The 12412-nt window shown below is 54.2% G+C and overlaps 2 protein-coding genes across 6 annotated transcripts in view; one reads left to right on the forward strand and one right to left on the reverse strand.

Annotated features, from left to right (window-relative positions):
* The window catches only part of TBC1D2 (TBC1 domain family member 2), a 40513-nt gene extending 29368 nt beyond the window's left edge, over window positions 1-11145 (reverse strand). For 2 of the 5 annotated variants that reach the window (XM_073346023.2, XM_073346017.2), the window contains exon 1: window positions 2727-2946. In XM_073346023.2, coding sequence (XP_073202124.2) covers window positions 2727-2794 — 68 coding nt within the window. In that variant the 5' untranslated portion in view covers window positions 2795-2946. Of the gene's footprint in view, window positions 1-2726; window positions 2947-10926 lie in introns of those variants that run through there. The other 3 variants (XM_073346025.2, XM_073346020.2, XM_073346022.2) reach the window with 3 other exon arrangements.
* A 264-nt stretch (window positions 11146-11409) lies between these two features.
* ELP1 (elongator acetyltransferase complex subunit 1) overlaps window positions 11410-12412 on the forward strand; it is a 113605-nt gene continuing 112602 nt past the window's right edge. The window contains exon 1 of the mRNA XM_073346016.2: window positions 11410-11551. The gene's annotated coding sequence lies outside the window, so the exon portion shown is untranslated. The remainder of the gene's footprint in view (window positions 11552-12412) is intronic.

Here is a 12412-nt window from a genome sequence, read left to right on the forward strand (position 1 = left end):
AGTAAAGACGACGACAGGTTACTGATTCGCAATTATCTAGCTTTCTTGGTAAACTGGGTGCAGGCAAACCATATGCATTTTAATATGGCTAAATGTCAATGTATACATCTAGGAACAAAGAATGCAGGCCATACTTACATGATGGGGGACTCTATCCTGGGAAGCAGTGACTCTGCAAAAGATTTGGAGGCCATGGTGGATAATCAGCTGAACACGAGTTCCTAGTGGGACCTTGGCTAAAAGGGGTAATGTGATCCTGGGATGCATGAACAGGGGAATCTCAAATAGGAGCAGAGAGGTTATTTTACCTCTGTATTTGGCTCTGGTGCAACCACTGCTCAAATCCTGTGTCCAGTTCTGGTGCTCACAGTTCAAGAAGGATGTTGGTAAATTGGAAGGTTCAGAGAAGAGCCATTAGAATGATTAAAGGATTAGCAGACATGCAATCTAGTGAGAGACACAAAGAGCTCCATCTATTTAGCCTAACAAAGAGGTTAAGAGTGACTTGATTACAGTCTATAAGCACCTACATGGGGAACAAATATTTAATAAAGGGCTCTTCAATCTAGCAGAGAAAGGTATATGATGACAATGGATGGTACCTGAAGTTAGACAAATTCAGAGAGAAATAAGGGCATACATTTCTAACGGTGAGGGGGATGGCAGATGGCAATATCCTGGGCATATTTTAGGAGCGCCCATTGTATTAAAAATGCAAGTGCCTATGTAATATTGTAGGATTTTTCTAGAACTTCTTTAGGGGGAAGACAGGATTAAGGCAATACTGGAGAAAAGGGAATTGCAAATGCCCACCTAAGGACTCAGCTTTTCAAGGTTTGCCTGAGGAGGGAATCTTTTGTCTGCTGATCACTTGTTACCTGAGGACAGCTCCAAGACCCAGACTGGATTCTCCAGGGACCAAACAGACAGAGAAAGGACTTGTGAATAAATAGCCTGACTTTAAGCTGACTCAGGGCCTTCTGTCTGATCCAGCAAATGGACTGGCCCTCTGGTTCTTATAACTGTGGGCAGTTACACTCTGAAGAGAAAGCAAGCAGGCCTACTTGGGCAAGCTGTCTTTTGCTGGCAATGACAAAGTGTGGGCAAGGAACTGTGCAGCCTGGAAATACCCTGGTCAGGAGGGAGAGAAACAGGTGTCTCTCCACCTAAGAAACACTGGCTGGGGAGCCAGAAGCCTGGGAGCGGATGCCCTGGCTGGACCAGAGGAGAAAACCTGGGTGCAGTTGCCATGAACACCACCTATGGTTGAATATTCCATTTGCCGACATGAACAGGCATATTTCACGAAGGCATGGTGCCACATGGAATTTCACACCATCAGTAAACTTTAGTTCCTGGACTACCTTTTCCTGTGTAGGTCTAGCACATTCCAGTGAGTGGGGAGCCACATTCAAATCCCCTGACACCAAGTGGCATCTCATTCCACAAGTGGTGACTTTGATAGAACCACTTGTGGAGCAAGGTGCTACTCAATATGTGCAAGTGGATTGGAATCTGCTCTCACAACCTTATAGGCAATTTTCTCTCTTTGCCCAGTGTCCATGGAGCTTCAAGTATATACAGTCACTGGGTCCATCAGAAGGCTCCATTCATTCAGTTCTCACCTTTATGCTTTCACTCCATTTCCCTCATTAGGGGTTGACACTGGCAGGCCAGATGCCAGCTGTTGCCCAGGCTTCAGGTATTAGCTAAGGCAGTGGTTCCCAAACTTGGGACGCCGCTTGTGCAGGGAAAGCCCCCGGCGTGCCGGGCCGGTTTGTTTACCTGCCGCGTCCGCAGGTTCGGCCGATACCGGCCGCCGCTTCCTGCAGGGGCCATTGGCCTGCAGTGGCGAACCGCGGCCAGTGGGAGCCGTGATCAGCCGAACCTGCGGACACGACAGGTAAACAAACCGGCCCGGCCTGCCAGGGGCTTTCCCTGCACAAGCGGCCTCCCAAGTTCGGGGAACACTGAACTAAGGCATTGACACACTTACAGCTGGAAATCCCAGACCAGCTCACCGGTATGTTTGTTTTGCTCAGAAAAGGTATTAGTCTCATAAGAATATATTTAGCGTTCAGATTTTATGAAATGCTTGTAAACTGCTGCATGCATTAATCTCATTTACAATGTCTGTATTCCAGGCTACAGGGAAATATCTAAGTTTTACTTTATAACTTTGAAAATGTTTGCTCTGAACTTGTAAACTCAGGCATGGGAATCATCCTCCCTGCCCATTCAGAAGGATTATCAAAATCAGATGTGCCATCAAGGAACATCACAAATGCAAAGGACTGGCTAATGACCGTATCCTATCTGGGCAATGCTACATGCAAGGAAGCTCATCCTGTGGGCATGGAGGCTGAATGAAGGAAACAAAACAAAGCTACAGGACAGTATGACACTGTACCCCATATTCTTCACAGTGGTATTATGATATGGTTAAGACATAATCATAACATATTTTATGCAAGATAAGTCATGCAAGGTGTCATTGGAAAGGTTATGATTTACTGAATATGATTATCCTATCTGTATGCATGTATCATTTTTGTATCTGAAGTTAGGAATATTGACTATATATCTGTATTACAAATGTGTTTACACCGAGGAAACACCCACTAGGCAAAAGGCTCTCAGTCTAGATGGTTGGCTGGGAAGGGCCCATTCAGGTTTAACAGTCATTAGGGGAAAACAATAGGCCTTAGAAGAAGCTTATTTCCCACCTGTGGTCCTTCCTGAGAACACTGCAGACAGCCTCCGACTCATGGCTGCTGTGACACTTCAGGGACATGTGACTAGGTCACCTGGTGCTGGACTCCATCTTGAGATACCAGTGTTTTTCCACTGCCCGGGTGGGAACCAAGCTTTGAAACAAAGGGTTCCAGCCATTGCAAAAGCTATTTAAGGCAGGAGAAAGAAAAGGAGTACTTGTGGCACCTTAGAGACTAACCAATTTATTTGAGCATAAGCTTTCGTGAGCTACAGGTCACTTCATCTGATGCATAAAAGTGGAAAATGCAGTGAGGATGTTTTTATACACACAGACCATGAAAAAATGGGTGTTTATCACTTCAAAAGGTTTTCTCCCCCCACCCCACTCTCCTTACCAGCAGGAGAGTGGGGTGGGGGGAGAGAAAACCTGGATTTGTGCTGGAAATGGCCCACCTTAATTATCATACACATTGTAAGAAGAAAGAAAAGGAGTACTTGTGGCACCTTAGAGACTAACCAATTTATTTGAGCATGAGCTTTCGTGAGCTACAGCTCACTTCATCGGATGCATACCGTGGAAACAGCAGCAGACTTTATATATACACAGAGAATATGAAACAATACCTCCTCCCACCCCACTGTCCTGCTGGTAATAGCTTATCTAAAGTGATCATCAGGTTGGGCCATTTGTAAGAAGAGTGATCACTTTAGAGAAGCTATTACCAGCAGGAGAGTGGGGTGGGGGGTGAAAACCTTTTGAAGTGATAAACACCCATTTTTTCATGGTCTGTGTGTATAAAAACATCCTCACTGCATTTTCCACTTTTATGCATCAGATGAAGTGAGCTGTAGCTCATGAAAGCTTATGCTCAAATAAATTGGTTAGTCTCTAAGGTGCCACAAGTCCTCCTTTTCTTTTTGTGAATACAGACTCACACGGCTGCTACTCTGAAACCTGTCATTAAGGCAGGAGAGTGACATCATCGTAGCTCTTCTCTCACTCCCCACTCAAAGAGACTCCTGAAAACACTTGAGGAACAAAGGCTGAACTGGAGGAAGTGCTGCACCCAGACTAGAGCGATTTTTAGCCTGTGAGTGGAACATCTGGGGATTTCAAGCTGCTAGTGCAGCTTGTTCCTTAAGAATCTGCAGCTTGCTTGCATCATCATTTAGGGTGAGAATTTGCTATTCATATCCGATCTATGTAGTATATTAAGCTTAGTTGGCGGTTTTGTTTATTTGCTAAGTAATCTGCTTTGATCTGTTTGCTATCCCTTATAATCACTTAAAATCTATTTTTTGTAATTAATAAACTTGTTTTTGCTTTGTCTAAAACCAGTGTGGGAGAGTCCTAACCCGGGGCAGAAAGCCGTTGTATATTCCTCTGCACACTGAGGGGGTGAATTTCATGAGCTTACGCTGTAAAGTTCCCTGTGCAGTGTAAGACGGTATAATTTTGGGTTTACACTCCAGAGGGGAGTGTGTGCCTGCGTAGCTGGGAAGTTCCTCAGCCAGAGCCTTCCCATGCAGAGCTGACCACAGTGTCTGCCTGTAACTGCAGCTGGGTACCTTACCTGTACGTGTGCTGGTGAAAGTGCAGGCTGGACACAGCGGTACAGTGTAAAGGGAGCCCAGGCTGGTGGGTCAGGGAGGCTCAGTGGTACCCCAGTTCCAGGTGGCATGCCCGGGGGAACCTATCAGACACATTTTTCCATCTTTTTGACTGTTTGAACTCTGAAGTGCCAGAGACTCTAAACGGAAGCCAGAGATCCCCAGGGACTGCCTTCTGGGTCTGCCTGCACAGACAGTTTGAATTGACAGATTACCCCAACTCTATCACTCTTAGGATTTAGATGGTAACTTGTTTGTGTGTATGTGTTTGTTTGCTTTAACCTGTAAACAGCTCTCATTTCTTTTTCCTAGTTAATAAACCTTTAGATAGTTTATTACAGGATTGGCTACAAGGGTTGTCTTTGTTGTCAGATCTAGGCTACCACTTGATCAGGGGTAAGCGACTGGTCTCTTGGGATTGGAAGCAACCTGAATTTGGAGTGATTTTTGGTGTAAGTGACCATTTATCACTAAGTACAGTTTGTCTGAGTGGTCAGGTAGACTAAGGGGACTGTCTTTGATTCCACAGTAAGACTGTTATAGTGATCCGGGAGTTCACATCTGTTACTACTGGCTTGGAGAAATCTAATGGTAAAACACATCACCAGTTTGGGATGTCTGCATGGTTTTTGACAGTCTGCCCTCAGGCAGGCACTCATGGTCGTCAGCCACTCCAGACAGCGTGACAATGGGTGTAGTCTTGGCAGGATTTCACATGCCACAGGTCAACTGGGTTTATAGATCATAACCCCAGTGCCGTTAAAAGTTTATTGTAGTACTGAGAGTTTTTACAGATTAAAGATTAGCCACAATGAGTGAATCACAGTCACAGGAGGATCTTCACACAAAGACCTTGACAAATTACATAGAAATAGGGGATCAGCCCATAAAAAGAGAGCTTCAGATCAGGAACTGAAACCTTTGCTCATAGACTTTGACCAAGGAGCAGGGTTTGAGGATTCCCTTACACCCCAGATGCCGCAGAGACTGCTGCAAGCAGAACTGTTCAGCTGAAGTTCCTGGAAGCCCAGAGAGAATGTGGGCACCAGATGGTGGAACTCGGAGTCAAGGAGAAGAAAGAAATTTAGGAGGCCGAGGAGAGAGCCTACCAAAGATGCAAAGCCCCCCACTGAAATCCAGGTATCTTTGGTGAGCTTCCTCCTTGAACAACTAGAAGGTGAGGAAAGAGCATATCAAAAACAGATGGAAGCTCACGCACTGCACCTCAAAGTCCTGCAGCAGAAAAAGCAGTAGCCTCAAACTCTTAGTACATCCCCTCTCAAGAACAGGGAGTGGGAGGAAGCCTGCCCAATTTACCCAGAGACTGACTGCACTGAGGAGTTCCTGCCGACCTTTGAGAGACTGTGTGGGATCCATAAGAATCCAGAGGATAAGTGGAAGCCTATGCTCTTAACCAGATTAACTGGGAAAGCAAGACAAGTTTTTAATTAAATGAAGGAGGGTGATGCTAAGGTGTATAAGAGACTTAAAGAAAATGTATTGAAAAGTTTTAAGATCACTCCTAAGTCCTATTGATTGAAGCAAAGAAATCTTAAAATGTTTGACAATATCATCCACGCAGAATGTGTGTGTGTAAGGTGTGTAATTATATGCAAAAATGGGGTAGTAGAGGCAGGGCTGAAGGTAGCTCTAACAAACGGTTTAATTTGGTGGCAAAAGAGCAATCATGGTGGGGTGGGGTGGGGAGAAAACCTGGATTTGTGCTGGAAATGGCCCACCTTGATTATCATACACATTGTAAGGAGAGTGATCACCTTAGATAATCTATTACCAGCAGGAGAGTGGGGTGGGGGGGAGAGAAAACCTTTTGTAGTGATAAACACACATTTTTTCACGGTTTGTATGTATAAAAACATCTTCTGTATTTTCCACACTATGCATCCGATGAAGTGAGCTGTAGCTCACGAAAGCTTATGCTCAAATAAATTGGTTAGTCTCTAAGGTGCCACAAGTCCTCCTTTTCTTTTTGCGAATACAGACTAACGCGGCCGTTACTCTGAAACCTGTCATTTTGTGGACAGTCACTGATGAGGTAAAAGCAGCCATCTGTGACAAAAAGCCTTCCACAGTTTGGCGGCAGCAGAAATTGCTGATAAATATATTAAGTCAAGTGCTCATGGGGGGTGCAAACACCAAAGAAAGGGAAATCCTTCTGTTCCCCAGGTTAAAAGAGGGGAGGGGTCTAGGAATAAACCTAACCCCAACTTGGTTAAAAAACCTCAAGGGAGCCCAGAGTTTAAAACCTCTTACCCTAAGGGAAAGCAGACAGTCTGTCATCACTGTGGGGCTCCTGGCCATATAAAACTAAATTGCCCAAAATGTAAGGTCACCCCACAATTGGCACCCACCATCCTAACCGTGAGTGCCAATACTACGAACTTGATCCCAGAAAAAGTTGCAAAAGAGGAGACTGGCCTCATAAACTATATTAGGACTGAGTCTTGGAAAGGTAGTAAAGAATTTATTAATATTTTTGCGTTGGCTGAATTTTCTGTGCCTGTGCCCCTGGCTAAAGTCCACTTGGAGTGGAAGGATTCAAGGGTGATATTGTAGGCATTAGAAATTTACTGCCCACTGATATTTTAATAGGTAATAACATTTTAGCCATGTCTAGTCTTATACCCCAGCCTCAAAGAAAGTATGGATCTGATTCACCTGCTATGTCTGTGGTCAGCAGGGAAGGCTGCAAAGGGGAGGGAAATGCCCTCAGTTGCCTTCTGAAGAGGATTTGAAATTTTTTCTGTTGTGCCAGAGTTTGCTCTGGGCTTAAGTGAAACTCAAAAGGAGTTTGTGACTTCCCAACAAGTGGACCCTTCTCTGAACAAGACAGGGTTACAGCTCAGAATGATGCCTCGGCTGGGGAAGGAAAAGGTGGGGACTCAGTTGTGAGCCCCATTCTAGACAGCATGGCAAAGGACTGTTACTGGTTTGTATTGTTTTATTTACTTTGTTTATATTATATTCTTAAATTATTCATTAGTCAACTGCAGAAAGGCTTTATTGCCCAAGGACCTCGGCCAGGCCTGTTCCTGCACCCACTGAAGTCTGTTTCTGTTCTGCAAATTTATATTTGATGTCAAGGGGAGGAGAACCAGCCCCAGTAACAAGACAATTGGCAACAAATCCTCAGAGACAGAGAAGAAACGGCTTTGGGACAACTTGTTGAATGGCTGCTAGCCATGGAGCTTCTCTAGCTCTGAGCAATCATGAGCACACTGCCCAAAGACCACGGTTTTGCTATGGATCTGTAACCTGGGGGTTGCCAATGTAAGTTTTAAGTCTGATTCAGTAAGAAAAACTGAAGAAAGGCCAGGAAGACATACACCTCACCCCGACTGTTTGGGCAGGGCAGACACACACCTTGCCCTGACTGTATTTTATACCAAACTTGCTTTTACAGGAGGAAGTTCCTGTGACATTGACACCAGGGTAACCCTCACATTGGAAGTTACCTCAAAAGCTGCAGGAGAGCCATGGGACTTAGAGCCTAACTCTATATTTCCATGTCAAATGCAGGAAAAGGTAGATGTGACAAGTGGAGAATGCTGGATTAGAGCAGGGACCAACACGGCTGTACCCACTACCTTAACCCTGCCTGTCTCAGAGAGGGAGCTCCTCCTGCCTCCGCCAAACACCCACCATACGCAGGTATTTAACATGTGGACTTGAAGCAGTGACCCCACTGCAAGGCCTGCTGAATAGTGACTGAAAAAATCAAACCCAGCCCACAATCATGCGGGGGCACCATTCAGCCCACCCATTACCAGGTATAAACAACTGGGGACTGAGAGAACTAGAAATCCTCCTGGCTGCAGGGGACAATTCTGCCTCCCACCGAGGGGCCGGAGGGAATTTACCTCCCCCTGGGACCGGTTATTCCACAACTGTCCACTGTGGGGTCTCTGGCACCTTCCTTGAGGCAGCTGGCGTCTGCCCCCTCTGCCGGAGGCACTGCACTGCTGGGATGGGGGGTAGCCCCAGGACACCGCTGCTGCCCCCTCTGCCCCGTGGGGTGGTGTGTGTGGGGGGTAACACCTGGACACTCCCTGCCCCTCTGCCCTGTGGGGCGGTGTGTGTGTGGGGGGGTAACCCCAGGACACTCCCTGCCCCTTCTCCCCGTGGGGCGGTGAGTGTGGAGGGGTAACCGCTGGACGCTCCCTGCCCCGTGGGGCGGTGTGTGGGGGAGTGACCCCAGGATGCTCCCTGCCCCCTCTGCCCCGTGGGGCGGTGAGCGTGGGGGGGAGGGGGTAATCGCTGGATGCTCCCTGCCCGCTCTGCCCCATGGGGCGGTGTGTGTGTGGGGGGGTGACCCCAGGACGCTCCCTGCCCCCTGTGCCCCATGGGGCGGTGTGTGTGTGTGTGAGGAGGGGGTGACCCGAGGACGCTCCCTGTCCCCTGTGCCCCGTGGGGCGGTGTGTGTGGGGGGGGGTGACCCCAGGACGCTCCCTGCCTCCTGTGCCCCGTGGGGCGGGGGGGGTGACCCCAGGACGCTCCCTGCCCCCTGTGGGGCGGGGGGGGTGACCCCAGGACGCTCCCTGCCCCCTGTACCCTGTGGGGCGGGGGGGGTGACCCCAGGACGCTCCCTGCCTCCTGTGGGGCGTGACCCCAGGACGCTCCCTGCCCCCTGTGCCCTGTGGGGCAGGGGGGGTGACCCCAGGACGCTCCCTGCTCCCTGTGGGGCGGGGGGGGTGACCCCAGGACGCTCCCTGCCCCCTGTGCCCCGTGTGGCGGGGGGTGACCCCAGGACGCTCCCTGTCCCCTGTGCCCCGTGGGGCGGTGTGTGTGTGTGTGTGTGGGGTGACCCCAGGACGCTCCCTGCCCCCTGTGGGGCGGGGGGGGGTGACCCCAGGACGCTCCCTGCCCCCTGTACCCCGTGGGGCAGGGGGGTGACCCCAGGACGCTCCCTGCCTCCTGTGGGGCGGGGGGGGTGACCCCAGGACGCTCCCTGCCCCCTGTGCCCCGTGGGGCAGGGGGGGTGACCCCAGGACGCTCCCTGCCCCCTGTGCCCCGTGGGGCGGGGGGGGTGACCCCAGGACGCTCCCTGCGGGGCGGGGGGGTGACCTCAGGACGCTCCCTGCCCCCTGTGCCCTGTGGGGCGGGGGGGGGTGACCCCAGGACGCTCCCTGCTCCCTGTGGGGCGGGGGGGGGGTGACCCCAGGACGCTCCCTGCCCCCTGTGCCCCATGGGGCGGGGTGTGTGTGTGTGTGTGTGGTGACCTCAGGACGCTCCCTGCCCCCTGTGGGGCGGGGGGGGTGACCCCAGGACGCTCCCTGCCCCCTGTGCCCCGTGTGGCGGGGTGTGTGTGTGTGTGTGGGGTGACCTCAGGACGCTCCCTGCCCCCTGTGGGGCGGGGGGGGTGACCCCAGGACGCTCCCTGCCCCCTGTGCCCTGTGGGTCGGGGTGTGTGTGTGCGGGGGGGGTGACCTCAGGACGCTCCCTGCCCCCTGTGCCCTGTGGGGCGGGAGGGGGGGGGTGACCCCAGGACGCTCCCTGCTCCCTGTGGGGCGGGGGGGGGGTGACCCCAGGACGCTCCCTGCCCCCTGTGCCCCGTGTGGCGGGGGGTGACCCCAGGACGCTCCCTGCCCCCTGTGCCCCGTGTGGCGGGGGGTGACCCCAGGACGCTCCCTGCCCCCTGTGCCCTGTGGGGCGGGATGTGTGTGTGCGGGGGGGGTGACCTCAGGACGCTCCCTGCCCCCTGTGCCCTGTGGGGCGGGAGGGGGGGGGTGACCCCAGGACGCTCCCTGCTCCCTGTGGGGCGGGGGGGGGTGACCCCAGGACGCTCCCTGCCCCCTGTGCCCCGTGTGGCGGGGGGTGACCCCAGGACGCTCCCTGCTCCCTGTGCCCCGTGGGGCAGGGGGGGTGACCCCAGGACGCTCCCTGCTCCCTGTGGCAGGGGGGGTGACCCCAGGACGCTCCCTGCCCCCTGTGCCCCGTGGGGCAGGGGGGGTGACCCCAGGACGCTCCCTGCTCCCTGTGGGGCGGGGGGGGGTGACCCCAGGACGCTCCCTGCCCCCTGTGCCCCGTGGGGGTGGCCTCAGGACGCTCCCTGCCCCCTGTGCCCTGTGGGGCGGGGGGGGTGACCCCAGGACGCTCCCTGCCCCCTGTGCCCCGTGGGGCGGGGGGGGGTGACCTCAGGACGCTCCCTGCTCCCTGTGGGGCGGGGGGGGGGTGACCCCAGGACGCTCCCTGCCCCCTATGCCCCGTGTGGCGGGGGGTGACCCCAGGACGCTCCCTGCCCCCTGTGCCCTGTGGGGCGGGGGGGGGTGACCCCAGGACGCTCCCTGCTCCCTGTGGGGCGGGGGGGGGTGACCCCAGGACGCTCCCTGCCCCCTGTGCCCCGTGTGGCGGGGGGTGACCCCAGGACGCTCCCTGCCCCCGCTGCCGGACGCGCCGCACTGCCGGGGTGGGGGTAGCCCCGGGACGCCCCGGGACACCGCGGTCCCCCCCCCCTCCGCGGCGCCGAGCCGGAGGGTCGCGGGGAGCCCGCGGGGAGCCCGGGGCGGAGCCGCTGCCGCCAGGATCCGCACGCCCCGGGTGGGGCCCTGGCCCGCGGCCCGCCCGGGCCCGCGCCGCCCTTACCCGGCTCGCAGCGCCCGCTCCGCTCCGCTCCGCTCCCGGCCGCCGCCCGCCCGCCCGCTCGGGGACTGGCCGGGAGCGGCGGGCCCGGGGCGGCGCCGGGCGGAGAGAGGCGGGGTGCGGGCGGCCCCGGTCCGCCCAGAGCCGGCCCCGGGGCGGGGGATTCTGCCTCCCGGAGGCTTTGCCGGGATCCCCGCAGCCGCCCGCCCTGGCTCGCCGGGGCAGAGCCTCCCCCCGGGCGGGGAAAGCGGGAGCGGCGGGAGCAGCAGGACTCGCCTTCCAGCGGGGCTGGCCGGAGGGGCGCGCCGGGAAACGTTTTCAAACCCGACCGGCCAAAGCCCCGAACCCTGGCCCGAGCCCCGGCGCGCCCCACCGGGCGGGAGCCCTGGCAAGCCCCGTGGGGCTGCAGGTCTGAGCCCCGGCGCCTCCTGCAGCCCCAGACCCCGCTGCCCGGGAGCTGAACTCCGGGGCCCCGAAGCGGGAGGGGGTTTCCAGGAAGGGCTCTGGGGGAGCGGGACAGCAGGGCGTGGGGCACCTTGGCGAGAAACACAGTTATTCCAGCGTAGCTTCCGTGGGCTGCAGCCCCCTTCACTGGCTGCAGAGACTGGAACACAGGGCGAGAAGAGGGGTAGGTCGGTACACGCAGGGAAAGCATGCAAAGTAGGGGGCTAATTAGTTAAGCTGAGCTATTATCAGCAGGAGAAATAGTGATCGTCAAGATGGGCCCTTGAGCCAGTTATTTCCCCTTGTTTTTTCCTACATCCCCCTCCCCCCCCCAGACGTTCTTGTTAAGCCCTGGATTTGTGCTGGAAATGGCCCACCTTGATTATCAGCCGCCTTGTAAGGAGAGTGATCACTTTAGATAAGTTTCAGAGGAGCAGCCGTGTCAGTCTGTAGTCGCAAAGAACAGGAGGACTTGTGGCATCTTAGAGACTCACCCATTTATTTCAGCATGAGCTTTCGTGACGCATCCGATGAAGTGAGCTGTAGCTCAGGAAAGCTCATGCTGAAATAAATGGGTGAGTCTCTAAGGTGCCCCAAGGACTCCTGTTCTTTTCACTTTAGATAAGCTATTGCCAGCAGGACAGTGGGGCGGGAGGAGGTATTGGTTCATGGTCTCTGTGTGTATATAAAGTCTGCTGCACTTTCCACGGCATGCGTCCGATGAAGTGAGCTGTGGCTCAGGAAAGCTCACGCTCAAATAAATGTGTTTGTCTCTAGGGGGGCATCCTCCTCCTGTTCTCTTTGTGAAGACAGACTCACACGGCTGCTCCTCTGAAACTTGACAAGAGGGTGTGAGGACACTTAGCCTGGGCAGAGTCAATCTGCCCGTTCAGTCCTAGACTCTCAGGCGGGCCTCTCGTCCTGCCCCCTGCTCAAAGCAGGGCCAAGCCCCCATGTTTGCCCCAGATCCCTACAGGGCCCCTCAAGGGCCGAGCTCGCAACCCTGGGTTTAGCAGGCCAATGCCCAAACCACTGAGCTGCCCCT

This window comes from Lepidochelys kempii, chromosome 5 (assembly GCF_965140285.1).
Source record: "Lepidochelys kempii isolate rLepKem1 chromosome 5, rLepKem1.hap1, whole genome shotgun sequence".
Taxonomy (NCBI): Eukaryota; Metazoa; Chordata; order Testudines; family Cheloniidae; genus Lepidochelys; species Lepidochelys kempii.